Source organism: Diadema antillarum, unplaced genomic scaffold (assembly GCF_040938485.1).
Source record: "Diadema antillarum isolate AM-2024a unplaced genomic scaffold, OU_Dant_1.0 scf00000093, whole genome shotgun sequence".
Classification (NCBI taxonomy): Eukaryota; Metazoa; Echinodermata; class Echinoidea; order Diadematoida; family Diadematidae; genus Diadema; species Diadema antillarum.
In genome coordinates, this window is record NW_027270982.1 from 2,167,865 (window position 1) to 2,184,494 (window position 16,630).

Genomic DNA, 16,630 nt, shown 5'->3' on the forward strand with positions numbered 1-16,630 from the left:
TCCACATACTAATAAGCTTTGCAAGAACGCTGCTGCACTTTGCTATCTACTGTTGATGTGCAGAAAATGGTATTAGTATCATGGATCTTTTAAATTTTTTTTCATAGTTATCTTCTTCATTTTCATATCTGTCATCATCATGTTGACCACTGTAATACAAGATCTTAGTCTGCATGCCCTATGTATTATTATCATCATCATTATTATTGTATGTCATCATTTTATGAGGATTAACTGCCATTTCTTATATAGTGTTAAAGTGCCAGTTCCATCTTCATCTCGGCCCTTGTGTCACATCATGTCAATCACCGATGCTGTTATCATTGTTGGGTAGTGATGATAGATGACTGTCTTCAATGAATAACATATCAATGAATTTGGCATCTTAACTGGCTCCATCAACTCTCATTTGGTTTGTCATCCTGCAACATCTTTTATCATGTGGTAGTTGAAACTCAGCTCAAGTCCTGGGCTAAGATCCCCAGACCTGGCCTTTTGTCGACCACCACTGCTCTTGATGGCTTGATGGTAGCGAGTTCCCATGGCTTGTTTGCCACAGTCCCACTTACTCCCTCTCCCACACTCTCACACTTTACACACATTATACTCTCACTTTTTCCCCCCTCTCATACACTCTCACTTGGTGTGATGCAGCCACCCTCTGTCCCCGCGCTGCTGCTCTTGCCACGGTGTACTTCATGGATTGGTCTCCTTACACAATAGCCCGCTACTGTTATGCTAATGATGGCTACTCTTTGCCCAGTCAATAATAGCCCCGGCTGTCCCTGTACTTTCTTCCTCTGCAACGGGACTTTGAATACACCATCGCTTTCCCATCAATTAGCTGTATAATAGGTGATGTATGGCCGTTGTGTGTGAAGGTGTGTGTGTGTGTGTGTGTGTGTGTAGGCATGCTGTTTGTAGCATTGTAGTGTAGCAGTAATAGTGATAGTGATGGGGGGGGGGGGGGGGGAGGGGGAGGGGAGGAGGTTGCAATATGATGGGAAAGCTGTCACATGCCATTATCCTAAATTTAGAGTCCTCTCATCCTACTTTTAGAAGTAAGGTCGGGAGAGCGTGTGGGTCGAAGCAAAACTTAAGCAAAAGTTTCAACTCTTGCGTTAATTACCTGCCAGGTCTGTATAAAGGGGGTACAGTAGTGACAGTGTTACACTCAGTTAAGTTTGGTTTTGCATCACTTACGTCAGATGCGGTTGCCATGGTGCCATGCTGTTTTCTATTTAGCCTTTCCTCTGATGACTTCTTTAGTTTTCCTATATGCTTGGCAAAGCAAGTATGATTCCATTTGATGGCTAAGCTAATTGTACATTGTACCATGTACATGCAAGAATATGGAAAAAAAAAGTATTCTTTGCTTCCAATTGCTGTATTTTGAGGGAAACATTTGTTGTTGGTTATTTTATATTTGTTTTTATTTCTTTGGTGATCAGTGTGTAAAAATTGACCTGTTGAGCCACTGATTAGAAATGTGTGAATTCTTAACTATCACTAGATTACTCTATTTGACAGTGAGTACTTAATTCTCTTATAAAAAATGGATGAGGGCAATAACTGTTGGTGTACACATACAATGTACTTTCTCCATTAAAGGTCCTGTTTACCTTTGGGAACAATTATTTAAAAAGATTTCGAGATATGACATTTAATGCATATGTGTAGGTATGTTGTACCACAAAACATCCTATCATATAAAATTTGGGGGATAGAGCCTAAAATTTAAGGAGATATCTGTATTTTTCTCAATAAACCGTAACTGTAGATGGTTTAGTCTGGAAACATTTTTATTATAACTGTTGTTCGCATTTTGTACATTTAACAATACTTAACATCAATTTTTACTGATTCAAATTTTTACAGTGGTTGTTTCTATGATATCCCTAACTCACATTTTAGAACTAGTTTAAAGCACTAATGCTGTTTTTTATTTCATCTGCAAATAGTAAATTATGCCTTTAACATGCCAATTAGAAAATCCATTCATAGGGATGGTAATGCTGCACTTTCTGATGATGAGATGTAAAAAGGTGTGTCGTGCCAATTGTACTTGTAGCAGAAGCAACTCTGCGATGGTGATGGCAGTGATAATGTTGATAATGACAATGATTGCAATTATTAATCATCTAGGTAGTCTTGTCATTCATAATATGTTTATTTTTGAATCATTCTTCAGGAGAGATAAGAGGATAATGCATGTCCATAAGTTGTAGCTGATGTTGCTTATGTCTAAATCGGAAGGTGGGGGGGGGGGGGGAGGGGATGGGAAAGGGCTGCAAGGCTCCATGCTAGACAACTCTGTCCTCGCACTAACAGTAACCTGAGATTTAGCCTTGGCGGTGGGGCACCTGTAGATAGAGCACAGGCGCCAAGGCCGCAAGCTCCGGAGACCTTCACTCTGATTTATATAAATCCAGCCAGAGCGTCCAGGAGGAGGAAGAACAGCGGGAGGAGCAAGATGCTGTAAATAGGCGGGAAGCGGGCAAGGAGACGGTTACCGTGGTATCGTGCCTGAAGACTTGCACAGAGGGATGGGAAGGGTGAAGACATGACATTCGACGCATCTGCTTTTCTCTTTGAGGAATCTCAAGTTGTAGATTTCAGTCAAGATATCTATACCTTTTTGCAAATAAGCTTTGTAAGCTTTATAAGACTTGTGCATTTTAACATTCACCTCTAAGTTGTTATCCTAGTATGTATTGGTAGATTCTTCCATATTGCCAGTGGTGGACTCTGTACAACAATCTTGTCTATTGACATTTATATGTAGGGAACCAAATTTAATGTGCATTTTAAATGTGTAGCCAAATTATTTGCTATTATGAGCTAAGAAATGAGTTTTTGTAGGGTATCATCTATTCCATATTAGTTATGGCTACTTTTCATTTCATTTATTTCCACTTCACATCAGGATTGGGTTTACAAAATTTGCATTCAAAAAAAAAAAGTATGATATCAAACATGAGAGTGGCAGAATCATAATGAGCACAAAAATAGGCTTATTGAAAATGATTCCATGAAGAATATTATGACTGTCTGTATACAAGAATATTATGATTGTCTTTATACAAGACACTTTACTACTGGTACTGTTTTGGTATCAAGTCACCTTTTACTCTTACCTATATTTTTGTAACAACCATGTTGCCATTGAGGGTTTGGTAAGCATTTTTAGTCAATTGGGTATTATACAATATACATGGCAGGATGCGAAATGCTAAAACACAACCTGACTGGTAATGCAAGTGTGGAGACTTCCCCAAGTTACAAACACATTGCAAACAAGCAAAGACCAGCATTGATATATGTGTACTTCAGAGGAATGATAGCGAAAAACACTACTGATTTCAAGTAAATTTTTTACCTTCTGGAGAGAATGCACTGATTGAAAAGGGCTAAGTTGGACTCCTGCATATCAAGTATAATTGATGATATAAATGTTCTATTAACAGCTTTATTTTATTAGCTTTGAACTTGTATGTTTACAGAATTTTGTCCTTTCTTGGCCAAAGGTCAAGATTCAATGACAAGTGACAACTAGTGCAGTCAGGTCATATGAGGACGATGTGTGGACTTGTATAAATTTTGCTGCCCGATGGTCATTGTGTGTGTGTGTGTGTGTGTGTGTGTGTGTGTGTGTGCAGTGGCTGTTACACAACATACACATACACACACACATACACACACTGTGTGGATAGATTGCCAATAGATTTGTGTAGGGACTCCTCCAGTGGTATTGAGATGTTAACACCTGCCTCCCTGTGGGTGAACTGAATTAGAAAGAGTAGGGTCGCCCTGCCTCAATTCTCCGACTGCTTACGCTTGAACCTGAACTGCAGGTACACACACTAGGGGTAAAGATGAAGAGTGTGGGTTTTGAGAATTAAAGGGATGATATAGTATCAGTTGAGATGGAGATTTAGGTTTTAACTTTTGCAAGATAATCTTAAACCATTTATATGAAATATTAAAGAGCATGTTTACAATCTAAGAGGAATAAAAAGTTTATTTGTCTAAAATCATTTTTTGAAAGGGCTGAGATATCGAAAAACAAAGTAAAACAAAGTGGTCCTAATAAAAGGTGAGTCCCATCTTTTATTAGAACCTCTTTGTTAGTGGATATATCTCAGCCTTTTCAAAACCTATTTTCTTCAAATTAACTTCTGATTCCTTGTATAATTGTGTGCTCTTCAATATTTCATATAAATGGTTTCTAATTATCTTGCAAAATGTTAAAATGTGAATCTCCATCTCAACCAAAACAATACCATCCCTTTAAAGGCATGTTGAGGGAGGCAGGAGAGAGAACCGATGGTGCAGCTCTTACCCATGGTCTTGTCATTAGTAGTCCTCATTGGGACTAACCTACGGTGTCTATCTACAAAATGTGGCTTGTGATAGATTCCAAAGGTTGCAGTGCCCGCACTTCTGCAAATATTATCGTTTTGATTGCTCTGCTATCGTTCCTTGGCAACTGTGGAATTTTTCTCATCATGGACAAGGTTTTCCCCTCTTTTTCTTTTTCTCTCTCCATGTCTTTTTAGTTTTACCTGTCATCGAGGCCTTTGTGTCTCTTATTTGGTGAGGACAAAAGGATGATAAATATTGATGTGGCCATATTCTTATAGATGAAACTCAAACAGGTCCCCCCCCCCCCATAGTAATCTCCATGGGACATGGCAAGGATTCTTTAAAAAAAATAATAATAATGATTCATACGATTTGGTCTTGACATAAGACTACTGAGGTATATTAGATGTAAAGAAAACATGATCTTTGACTGGACAGCTCGAATTGAGGCTAGTGAGGGAGACTGTTTGTGTGATAATGATATTATAGATTATTTTTTGAATTATTTGTAATAAGATGAAAATGATATAGGGTAAAGTTTGGAATTTAAAGTAATTTTAGGAATAAAGATTTGGCATAGATATTCGTAGGGGAATGATAAACCCCAAATAAATTCAAACAACAACAACAACATTTACAGGGGCCATTCTGACAGTAAACATTAGAGTCTACATTCAATCACCTCATCTTTTTTATCTTTGTGAGATGTAAATTTGGTCTTGATTTACACAAACCATGTATTTTGGTGCAAGGTTTCATCCAGTAAATGATGGGACCCTTCTGCTCTTTAGATTCTTACCATAGCCTGCTAGTACATACATATAAGCTTCCTTGTCAAAATCAAACCAAGTTCCAGAGAGGATGGAGACAAAGTTGTTGTAATATGTAACCACATGCTATATTCATTCAGACTGAGCAAATAAATACTGTAAAAGAAAAAAAAAAATCATTGAAAAAGCATCATGGCCAGGTCGGTATTAAACTTACTATTGAAATTCCTGTTTTATGTATACATCATGACATTTGAAGCTATATGTATCTTCCAACCATTTTTTTTTCTTTAAAAAAAAGAAGGTTATTTTGTTGAAAGTTATTGTCAGTACTTAAGTCAAACTGAATGTTTATCATTCTTTCTGTAACTCACTATCATAAAGTACTGCCAGCTCTGGATCACATATGTATTTGTGTAAAGTTCCATGCTGTTCTCATATGCCTGTATATATTCAAACTCCTCATTTTCCTAACCTATTGATCCTAATTCCCTCTGATCAATTTTTCTTTGATATCGAAATTATAAGAAACATAGTCATGCCATTGCAAATATAAACATGGGCATATACTATCCAAGTCTTCCAGTACAATGTATTTTTTACATTCTCTCATTCAAGACAGTGCATTAGAATATACCTTCTTGACACATAGATAGTGTGTAGATAGTGCATGTGTGTGTGTTGTAGTGTATTATGTACATATGTGTATTGGTGTGTGTTTATCATGTGTATGTGGTTAACCTTACTGATGATAACACACTTCCTCATCCACGCCATCTCAGTGCATCTTGATATGCCGTTAGTGCGCCCAACATCTGCCCTGCTTGCTTTCACGGGCGATTATCATGTTCTGATCGACTGAACACCCTTTGGCTCGTGTTGCTTTGCTATCGTTGGAGTACACCCTTACAGCTGTACATCTGATACACAAAATGTCAGTGATCTCATGTAGTGGTGAATGTTGTATACATTTATGTGTGGCATTTTAGGCATTATAAAATCTTGAGTAAATTACTATGGTAATTATCTTGCACTAATGACCAAGCTGAAATAACTGGCCTTTAAGATAATGACTTTGTAATGAGTAAAATATAATGCTATGATATTCATGAGAGCTGAATGCATGTGTACTAAACCAGCTTCTTTCATGTTTTTTTTTCCATGTTTCCAAAAAGTAGCATATATTTCCAGCATATTGCTCATTAGCAAAAATTGTGTGATTAATATAATTGCATCACTTCGCGAACTGTACATGTACAAGTAGGCCTACATGTGATAGCCATGAAGTGCTTCGCCTAATTACCATTATCACTATCACCATTAGGTGCTTGGAATAGCTACTTGATCACCATAATTCCAGTCTATTCAAAGATCCCCAGTAGGGGGCAGTTGTAATTTCTCCGCAATGCTACGCAGAGAAGCGTGCCAGGGAAGTAAAGGGGGGGGGGGGGGGGGGAGGAAGGGGAGAGAAAACAGAGAAAGAGGGGGAGAGAGTATTAAAGTGAGAGAGCTCTTAGCATGTGGCGTGTGGTCTGAAAAGAAGACAAGCCTGCGCTCCATCCCGGTCCCACTCCCATTCCAAAATAGCTCGTCATTCAAGAAATGTAAATCAAATTTGACGCAGACCATACCTTGTTACAATCGCGTGCCCCCGGGGGCGCTATTATGACAGCGATTATTGCCCCTAATGAAGTCCGAAGTGGCTCTCGACACGTGTTCTAACCCCACAGTCAATCACAGTCATGCTGCAGCCCCCTACTGGCTGGAGTTGGTCAATTTTATTGGCGACAAATCGGGATTAGATCTCGGAGATATTTTCACTCCTTTTCCCTTGTGTTTATTTTTGTGAAAACAGATCTGTTGACATGCTTTAATTCTACCTGGAATGTGAGCATATCAGATGCTAGTATTTTGTATAGTCTGACATCATGAGTGAGACTGCATATTTTGATAATGATAATGATAATGAATAGCATTTATATAGCGCTTAATACTGATGTTTCTAAGCGCATCAAATCGGGGAAAAAATAATATATATAACGTAAAAACAAAATACAGCATTATGTACATATTATGATAACGACAGCAACAACAACAACAGCAAAATTAAGGTTGTGTAAACAGATGAGTTTTCAACAATGACTTAAACCTATCAACATTTTCAGCGTTACGAATATAAAAAGGGAGTTCATTCCAAAGAAGTGGGGAAATAACTGAAAAGGCCCTATCACCATAACGTGTACAGGTGCGGGGACCACGTGATAATTGGAGAGCGGAGGAAGAACGAAGAGAACGGGTTGAAGTGGAGGAGCGGAAGGAAATTAAATCTTTAAGATAAGATGGGGCAAGATTATTACATATCTTGTAAACAATAAGGAGGATTTTAAAAGTGATACGTTGATGGATGGGGAGCCAGTGGAGGGATTGGAGAACTTGAGTAATGTGGTCAGATCTTTTTGTAAGGGTCACAAGCCTATTGAGATTATAGTCATCAGATATTTTATGTATATTATGTAGCTATTGTACTGATAGTACCATTTTAGTAAGGCATTTATCATATGCCATCTATCTGTAATAGGGATACAAGTTAACGAAGAGCTCTGTTAAGTGAATTTTTTTTTTACACTGTACTTCTAGCACATGAGCCGATATCACGAATTGACCTCCATTCCATTCTGTAGAGATATCAATTTTTTTTTCTTCAAATAATGGTTTTGTACTGTATATGCATTTTGTGAGGATTTCATTTTCACGAAATTTATAAGTCGGGTGCTATTAGCAAATTCAACAACAAATGAAATTACTCTGATCCCAACATGAATGTGATGTGCTCACACATATTTCTCCATTTGTTATAGTACTCGACGATCGCAAATTTAACCACTCGCAAAATCATGGAGAAGCCCTCATTAGACTTGATAGCATAGTAATCAGCTATCGTCAAGAGACTTTTTCGTGAAAAACATACAACTGTCCTCATTTTTTCCATGGGTTGGCAGGAAAACAAGATTTGCAGAAATGGATAATGAATAGAAATTTTGATAGGCCGTAGTATATGTATCTTGTGCTGATACACTCTCAGTTTGCAAGGACCCAACAGTCAGCTTCAGTTTGAAAGCTGAAGAGCATCCTAACCAAAGTGCTCGCAGAGACTGCCTCCTCTCTTTCTTCCCATCGCAATCTCGCGATGCCACTCGCCTATTTCTTTGCACCGAGCAATTTCCGACGACCACTCGCTAGCGACGGCGGGGCGGTGTGCGACTGGTATTTGAGATGAACTTGAGCCGTGTTTGTGCACGGATTTCCCTTCTTCGAATAATTCCTACCCCCATCTCACTCCAAGCAAGACTCTCTTCCTATACAATCTCCCCCCCCCCCTCCCCACCATCTTCCCTTTATTCTCAGGCTCCTCGGCTTCTGCCGTGTTATGACGTGTGTGTGTGTGGGGGGGGGGGGGGGATCATTGTGCCTGCTTCTAGGGTGGGGCTGCTTGTGGGGGAGGGATCAAGGGGCAAGACATGTCTCAGTCTTGGTCCTGAACAAGTGATGTGGGCACCAGCAATTTCTTGACAACTTTGTTTGCTTCAGCCTGTTTGCAAAAATTAGTTAATTTCGAGGGTTAAGCTGATACCCCCCCCCCCCTGAAAAAAAAAGATACTTGTGAGGTAACAAAAGAAAGGTAGACTGTACCAAAGGAAGAATGCATATTACATCAAATGTTGATATGGTTTTGTACAGTACTTAGTACTTTTTTTTGGGGGGGGGGGAGGGGGAGGTTTGGCCTGGGATGGGGATGAGAGGAAGGGAAGGTGATGGGGATTCCAGGGTGTAAGGTCAAAGATGTAGGTTGGGGTACGAGGTAGAAACCAGGTGTACTTCTTGCTCGATGTGAGGAGAGAAAATCTCTGACTGTGATAGCAGACGCTTGCAAAAAATAGTGAGAGGTGAGAGCAGCGCGCATCAACTATCAGACATTGGTCTCATGCCCTTTCTTCCATGAGGGATATCCATGGCAACCCCAAAGCCTGCATAAGGTTGTTTGCTTGAGGCGTGCCCGAGGCTTGCCGGACCAAGCAAGCGAAGTGATGCGGGCAGAACCAACATCCCGACTGGGGACACCAAAGTGAGAGAAGCAGGTGGATGGAATTCATTTCACTCATCACAAGACATTTTAGCCGGAAAAAGACAAAACAACAACAATAACCTAGTACCAAAAAGAACAAAACCATGGCTTGTTTTGTGAATGTACGCCAGTGATCTGTATGCAGTAAATGCATCCTGCATGTACTCGAGTCAGAAAACATTCAGTCTTTTTCACAAATTTCTTGCTGAGATGCACCCCCAGGGCAAAGTTTGTCTGCTATGAGATCTAGGTGGATGAGAATAATGCTCATATTTAATGTAATAATAATGATAATGATAATAATGATAATTGCATTTATATGGCACTTTATACTGGTGTTTCTAATCTTGGTGTAATTTCAGACCACCGATGTTCATTCCTGCGTAATAGTTCTCGAATATTTGGAAAGTGAGGTCAAGCATACAACCAAATATGCTGAACTACCCACTGTCTTTCAGATTTGACAGAGTGAGGCTGTCTTCCTTTTGCATTATATAACATCTATTCTTCTATCGCAACAGTAGCAATTTTCACCATCAATTAGGCCATAGACACCCTGTTTTGCGGGATGCTATTTAAATAGAGTGAAATTCAGACGAAAGCATGAGTGGGACATATATTTGCTCGAGTCCTATTGTACATAGCTGACATATTCTGTGTCTACAGATGGCAATGCATCCCTCTTCCAGGTATGGCGATGAAGGAAAATATTGGTCAGTGATTTAGACGTTGCTCACTCGTCAGTCTTTGCTTGTTTCGTTCATCTGTAGACGAGGCTCGCTGAAAAGTTCAGGTAAGATTATGGAATGACTTTTTGCCGGAATATATATTGGATGAAAAGATATGAGTTGATATCTGTAATGGAGGATGGGATCAGAAAAAGGAGGTTGGAAGAAAAAAAAAAGGCAGGGAGGGATGGCGGGTGAAAAAAAAAGCGTAGAGATGAGAAAAGCATGGGATCCTGCAAAACTGCTTGGATTAGACTGGAAGGCAAAAGAGGAAATCATCTTAACAGTGATGTAAGCCCCTTCTGCCCCGACGTGGTGGCAGCGTGTACTGCATTACAAGATGAATGAAAAAGGCATGCTGCGGTCCTAGAGCTCGGGAATCAACCAATTGCCGGAAGCACTGTTCAGCTGTATTGGGGGAGTGTGTTAGTACCCACCGTAGCCTCGGCGTGTTGGGAAATTTTCCCAGTGTGGATCAGAGTTAATGAAACACACAGGGCCCAGTCCCACTTTTACCCCCCCCTCCCCCACCTAATATCCCAAGGAGTCGAAGTCTTGAGATGTTTATAGTTGAAGCAGCCCCGCAGCCAATGAATCTCGGAGACATCAATGAATGAATAAGTTGGCTCAGTGCAGTCGGGGAATTGAAGAAGGAAAGTGCGGATGGATCGGCGCTTTGTGCAAGAACCTGGAGAAATATGACAGTTCGATCGTACGGGAGAAGACGGATCCGTCTCTCTCCCTCCCCTCCTGTTTAAAGGGTATGACTTGACAGCAGAGTCTGAAAATCAAATGAGTGGCAGGAGTACAATGATTTCAAAATACTTGAGACTTAGGTAGATCAGGCAAGTTTGAATATATTGATGTTGATGCACTCGGAATGGGTTACATCTAGTGTCAAGTTTGATGGAGTACAAAGCACTGACATGTCTTTTATAGAGATCTTTTCCATTTGTGTCAGGGTAGGCATCTGTACCACAGAAGCACTTTGCACTGAATTGGCATTGTAGGGTAGCATGTCTGTCACCGACTTTCCTCATTTATTGCATGTTCTTGAAAACAGTTATGTAATATAGGACAACAAAAGATGTTCCCATACATCTGTATGGCGAGGTATTCATGAAGATTCCGCAAATACAAGGGAAAAGGGTTTACATTCAGAACAGTACCGACTGTTATTCTTGTCTAGCATTTCAGTGTAGAATTCTGGCAGGATGAAATATGTTATACTGTAAAAGTGGCAATTTTTGAGATATGAAAATTTTTGGGGCATTTCGCGCAACCAAAACCTGGTGTGGATGTAAAAGCACATGAATATTTATGCTTGTTATATGTACCACTATGTAATATCTTGATTCTGCGCAATTAAAAACACGCAAAATTTGTCTTACTTGGCAGAGCGTGAAAAATTACTTGCGCCAAAATATCCACTTGTACAGTAGTTCCTTGCGTATCATTTATTGAACCAAATGATGAGAAAAGGTTTCAGTTATGATCATTCTTTTGACTGGGCTGTGATATGGAGGACGTCCAAAAAAAACTGCCTTCCTTGGACCTTGTTGCACATGCCCTTGATGGATGGTATGTCTTCCTGGCTCAGGCAATATAATCTAATATTGTGTATGTGTCCCCGGGGCTGCCTAATTGTACAATTATACCTTTGTGCAATTTTCTGTAATGCATATTGTGCTGATTATATCTCAAGGTGTTCAGGTTTGCGACCGGCTCAGTACACATGGATGTTTTGATCGATACACAAAATCCAGCACAAACTATCAGTCATTAGTAAAGTAATATGTAAAGACTATACGGGCGCAGAATTATACATCATTGTCAAGTGCTTAGTTTAGATCCTCTTTGGTATTAAAACTAGACGAGCACTTCTTAAGAGCTGTCCTTCTGTGTGAGGTGAGTACCGGTACTCTTCATATTTTTCCACAATTAAACCAGGCTTTAGGAGGATGCAAAATTTTCAAGCTGACATCTAGCTGTAACCAGTTGAAGTGCATTATGTGTCTGGAGGCGACGGGAGGGTGAAGGAAAGACTGGCAAGAAAGGACGGAAACGACAACAAAACTTGGAGGGGAGCATTTTTGTGCCTGGGCAATTTTTGTTTATGAGAAATTTCACACGTCTTGCAGCAAGAGTCAAACCTTGGTCTGATAAGAGAGGTGTGCGTGGCTTTGTGCGAATTTCAATACGCTCCCCGTGAAGGCCTGAATGTAGACAGCTGCTTTGAAGGGGAACAATTTTTCTATTAAGGTCGCTGCTTTCTTTCTCTCTCTGTTTTGCTTTTGATTTCCTTCTGTTGCTTTCTTTTTTTTATATCTTTTTAAAAGACCGGTACCACCTTGCATGTGCATGTTGTTTTTGATATTTCTCTCCTTGCATTCCATACTGGCTTGTTGGTAACGAACAATGCACCTTTGAGTGCAGGTTTTTCTATGTCTCTGTCAGTATGTGTCAGTGTTCAAATGGTGTGTTTGTGTGAATGTCTGTACTTGTTCGTGTGTATTTGAGAGGACTCTCAATAAAAAAGAAAACATTGATATTTTCTTCTATTTATAATAATCTTGATTTCTTTAAGCGTTTACCCAAGTAGCAAAACAGTGCAAGCTTAAGTGAAGGAAATATGTGTGTAATGTAAAGAGTAAGATTGCTTTTGACAAGCTGTATGTGACTGTTGTAAGCTACACAACAATGTGTTCCCTGTTAGCCCATTGACTGTATTTCTCTAACACAGTTTAAGTAAGCCATCAACTCCAGCCTACAACTGTTCAAAAAAAAAAAAAAAAAAAAAAACTTCTTTGTGGGTTTTCTATCCTGCATTCAATCTTCTTGTCAATTTGTTAAAATGTTTAACCCATTGAAGACTAGTCCTGACTATATTCTGGCAGGTGTCTATGGGAAACGTGTTATAGCAAAATCAGCTCGTTATCAACATGTTTTGATAAGTACCAAGAATGTGGACCTGCTGTACGAGAACATTCAAAACTTATGAACCAGCGGTCTCTAGTTTTAAGATTTTAACTTGCCAGTCAAAAGACTGCAGGGAGAAATACGCACAATGATACACAGAGACAGACAGATGGAATGACGGGCAAGCAAAACAAACAACATACACATAAACGCAAACACACACACGCACACACATACGCACACACACACACGTATAGACAGGCACTCATACATAAACTCATTCACTCTGGACCTGGTTTTAGATTATGGATGTGTCTATGGAATATGTTCCTCTTTGCTTTGTAACAATGGGCCTAAAGGACACCCATTGGTACTCATCTAAATTGGCAGAGTCACTGTCAGAGAGCCCGCCCTCAACAAATGTTACCCATTCCAATGCCATTTTGATATATGAGTCACTGTCTACTAATATTTAAACCATTATCAGCACCTGGGGATGCCTGGTTTGGTGTGTATCTTCAGTTAGCAAATGTGTCTGTATCTGTCCTAGTCCGAATCTATGTACGTGATCAAAAGAGCATTGTAAGCATGTATGCACACATACACACACCCACACACACAAAGGCACACACACTCGTACAAATGTGCTTTGTCAAGCTATACCAGTTGTGGATAGTGTTTTCCATGCTCATTGAGGATAGCCTAAATTACTGCAAATAGCTACACCGTTACTGTTCATTATTGCTGCCATAGAAATTGCGAACGATTACTGGCTGACTTGGCATTCACTGTGCGGTGTTAATTGCTGCCTGTGTGGAAATGCAGTTTTGCCTCAATTAAAACAGCTATAGCAGAATGATGACTGTACAATGGGTACCTACTGCAGAAATGCCAATGTATTCCAATTTCTACTTTTATTTCAGCATCTGTGTGTTTGTGTGTGTGAGAGATAGTGTGTGTTTGTGTGTGTTTTAAGGCAATAAAGCAATTTCTGTTTATATACTCTGCAGTGCTTGTGTAGTTGTAGTCAAGGTTGAGTTGGAATTTTCCCTCCACAAATGGAAGCCCAGTGTAACAGGCATTGTGATTTCTTGTCTACGCTTTCTTTTTGTGCGAGCCTATAGGGACCTTCGTCATTGGCTGTGTGAGCTATTAAATAGTCCTTCCTGTCTTCTTTTTTGTTCAAGGAACAATCCCGTGGCTTTTGTTGTGAGATAACCGAGCCAGATAATTATACACTGGATAACAATGATGGCATAATTTGAAGGTTTATTGGTTGTCAACAGAATACAATTGTACCTCTGTGGTCTGTGGCAAAACTACAGAAATTTGTTTGCTTATCCGTAATTGTCATCCATAAATCTCAAGGACAGAGAAACTTTGGTATAGATACAGTCATAGTGACCATGGATGAGTGATATGGGGGGGGGGGGGATGAAAGGTATCTTTGAAATGAGTATTTTACTGTTATTCTCCTGGATAGGTTGATGACATTTTCTTTTGAGTAGAAGCAGGGACTCCAACTCTATCACTTTGAGACCGTATTCACAAAATCTCCCTCTCTCACGCCCGAGTTTGAATTTCTTTTGCTCTACAATGTAGCTGTGTGTCTCCCGCACAAGTTGTATTTTCTCCCACATAAGATTTGACTTTCTCCCACCAAACTTTATTCTGTTATATGTTCAGAATGAGTCTGAGATAGCACCAGAGAGAATCTCTAACCACAGAGCTTAGGTAGAGCTGGACCCCTGCCATAAGGAATATCTTGCTTCACTCTTGTGATGCACAATGCGCACACATTGTAATATTACGTGCATGTTTGCATGCAAAGATTCTCCAGTTTGCTGGGGGGGGGGGGGGGGGGGATGGGTCCAGGCTGGAGAATCTCTAGTTTCAGAAATGCCTGAGGTTGGAATCTCTACAGAAGTCAGTTTACTAACCTACCAGTTATGGGTATACATTGAGATAGTTCAACATCTTCTGAAGATGTGAGATACATCATAGATGTATAGTCCCTATAGTGTATATGGAAGGAAGAAATGAATATAGATGTGAAATACTCATTTATGCTTGAACCAAAATAAACAGTTGGGATTAGATTTTCAATCACTGCATGGAAATAAAGTGGTATATTATTTAATGACTTTACATGTGGAATTTAGATCGAAAAAATGATGTTCATATAGATATTGATTGAATTCATACAAGCTTTCAATAGTGTGGCCATATAGAAGTGTCATGGATGAGTGTATCTTTATATCGCTGATAGAGAAGCTTATTCATGATGAAGTATGTTTTCATCTATGATAGAGGATTTGATCAAATTATTTTTTGTTTGATGAACTATTTTGCATTGCCATTTTTTAAAAGAATAATTCTGAAACATAAGGATATACAGACATATAACATCCATGTTAAAATTATCCTGAAGACAAGAAACAAGGTGGTCATACTTTGATGTTGCGGAGACCTTAAAGCAAAGAATGATATCAGAGATTTTAGATTCATGCAATATTACCATTGTAGCTACACCATACACTATGATTATACATTTGTACAATACATGTTGACAAATGAGACTGGAGGGGTAATTGGTTTACTTTGAATTTTATGTCCAAGTTGACGTGACAAGACTCCCACAGAGTTAAAACAATGTGATCTACCTCCTTTGGCTCCTGGAAACAGTGGCTCCCCGGTGTCATTATCCGCCCTGGTGGGTCTAATATCGTGGGAGCCCATCGCCAGCGAGGGCACTGGGGCAGAAAAAACGACTCCAGTCTAACAGTAGTATAACACACACGCACATACATACACACATATCGTCGGCCTTATGCCAAAAGGGTACTAATAGTGTTCAAAGTCTATGGTGTTAAGGGCCTTTTGGCATAAGGCCGACGATATATGAATGTACCGGCTGACCTTGAACTTGGTGTTGTGGCTAGCCAGTTAGTGCAAAATGGAAATATGTTACTTTGTTATTGGATAATGTTCCATACAAATAATATTACATTGTTGGAGGCATTTTATGTGATGATAGACAGTTTTTATATTTCCACATTCACACCAGTTATTTGTAAAGAACCTTGGAGTTAAACAGAATAGGAGTAGATAGTACATAACAGAAAACAGCAATGCATTGTGTTTGTGTAGAGTGTATGGATCATCATGAAATCAGACCTGTATGTAGCCTATTTCCATAGATGAAAATTATAACCCTGATTTTCTATTTTTGCTATAGACTTTACATATACTGTATGTACATTTATGCATGTGTAGATATGTTTGCCAACTTTAACTATTGAATCTCTTTTGCACAGGATGCCATGTTCAAGGATTCACAAGATTCAAATTAACGGCCTTCTTGATACATTTTCATAGACCTTTACATTTCATTTGATGCATCATGCTGTACACAGATTACCGTCATACCTAATACATGTAGGACATCATTTGCTACTTTGATCTACTTGATGTCATCTGAAAGAAGAGGTTCTCGTTCACGAATATGAATGTTAATTGATTTACATATTCATGTATTTTGCAGAGGCGGGAGGAGCAGTACCAGAAGTGGGAGGAGTTTAAGGCCATCCAGCGAGAGGACAAACACGCCTACCTCGAGGAGAAGGTCCTCCTCCAACGCGAGCTGATCCAGGCACAGGACGCCCTCGCTGTCCAACGTCGTCTGGAGACAGATAGGAAACTTGAAGAGGTGAGATGCAGCGCTC

The 16,630-nt window shown here is 39.6% G+C and overlaps 2 protein-coding genes across 4 annotated transcripts in view; one reads left to right on the forward strand and one right to left on the reverse strand.

Annotated features, from left to right (window-relative positions):
- The window catches only part of LOC139718390 (SCO-spondin-like), a 362,530-nt gene that overhangs the window by 206,104 nt on the left and 139,796 nt on the right, over positions 1 to 16,630 (reverse strand). The window lies entirely within an intron of this gene.
- LOC139718371 (uncharacterized) overlaps positions 1 to 16,630 on the forward strand; it is a 129,081-nt gene that overhangs the window by 88,898 nt on the left and 23,553 nt on the right. The window contains exon 3 of the mRNA XM_071629842.1: positions 16,450 to 16,614. Within this exon, the coding sequence (XP_071485943.1) occupies positions 16,450 to 16,614 (165 nt within the window). The remainder of the gene's footprint in view (positions 1 to 16,449; positions 16,615 to 16,630) is intronic.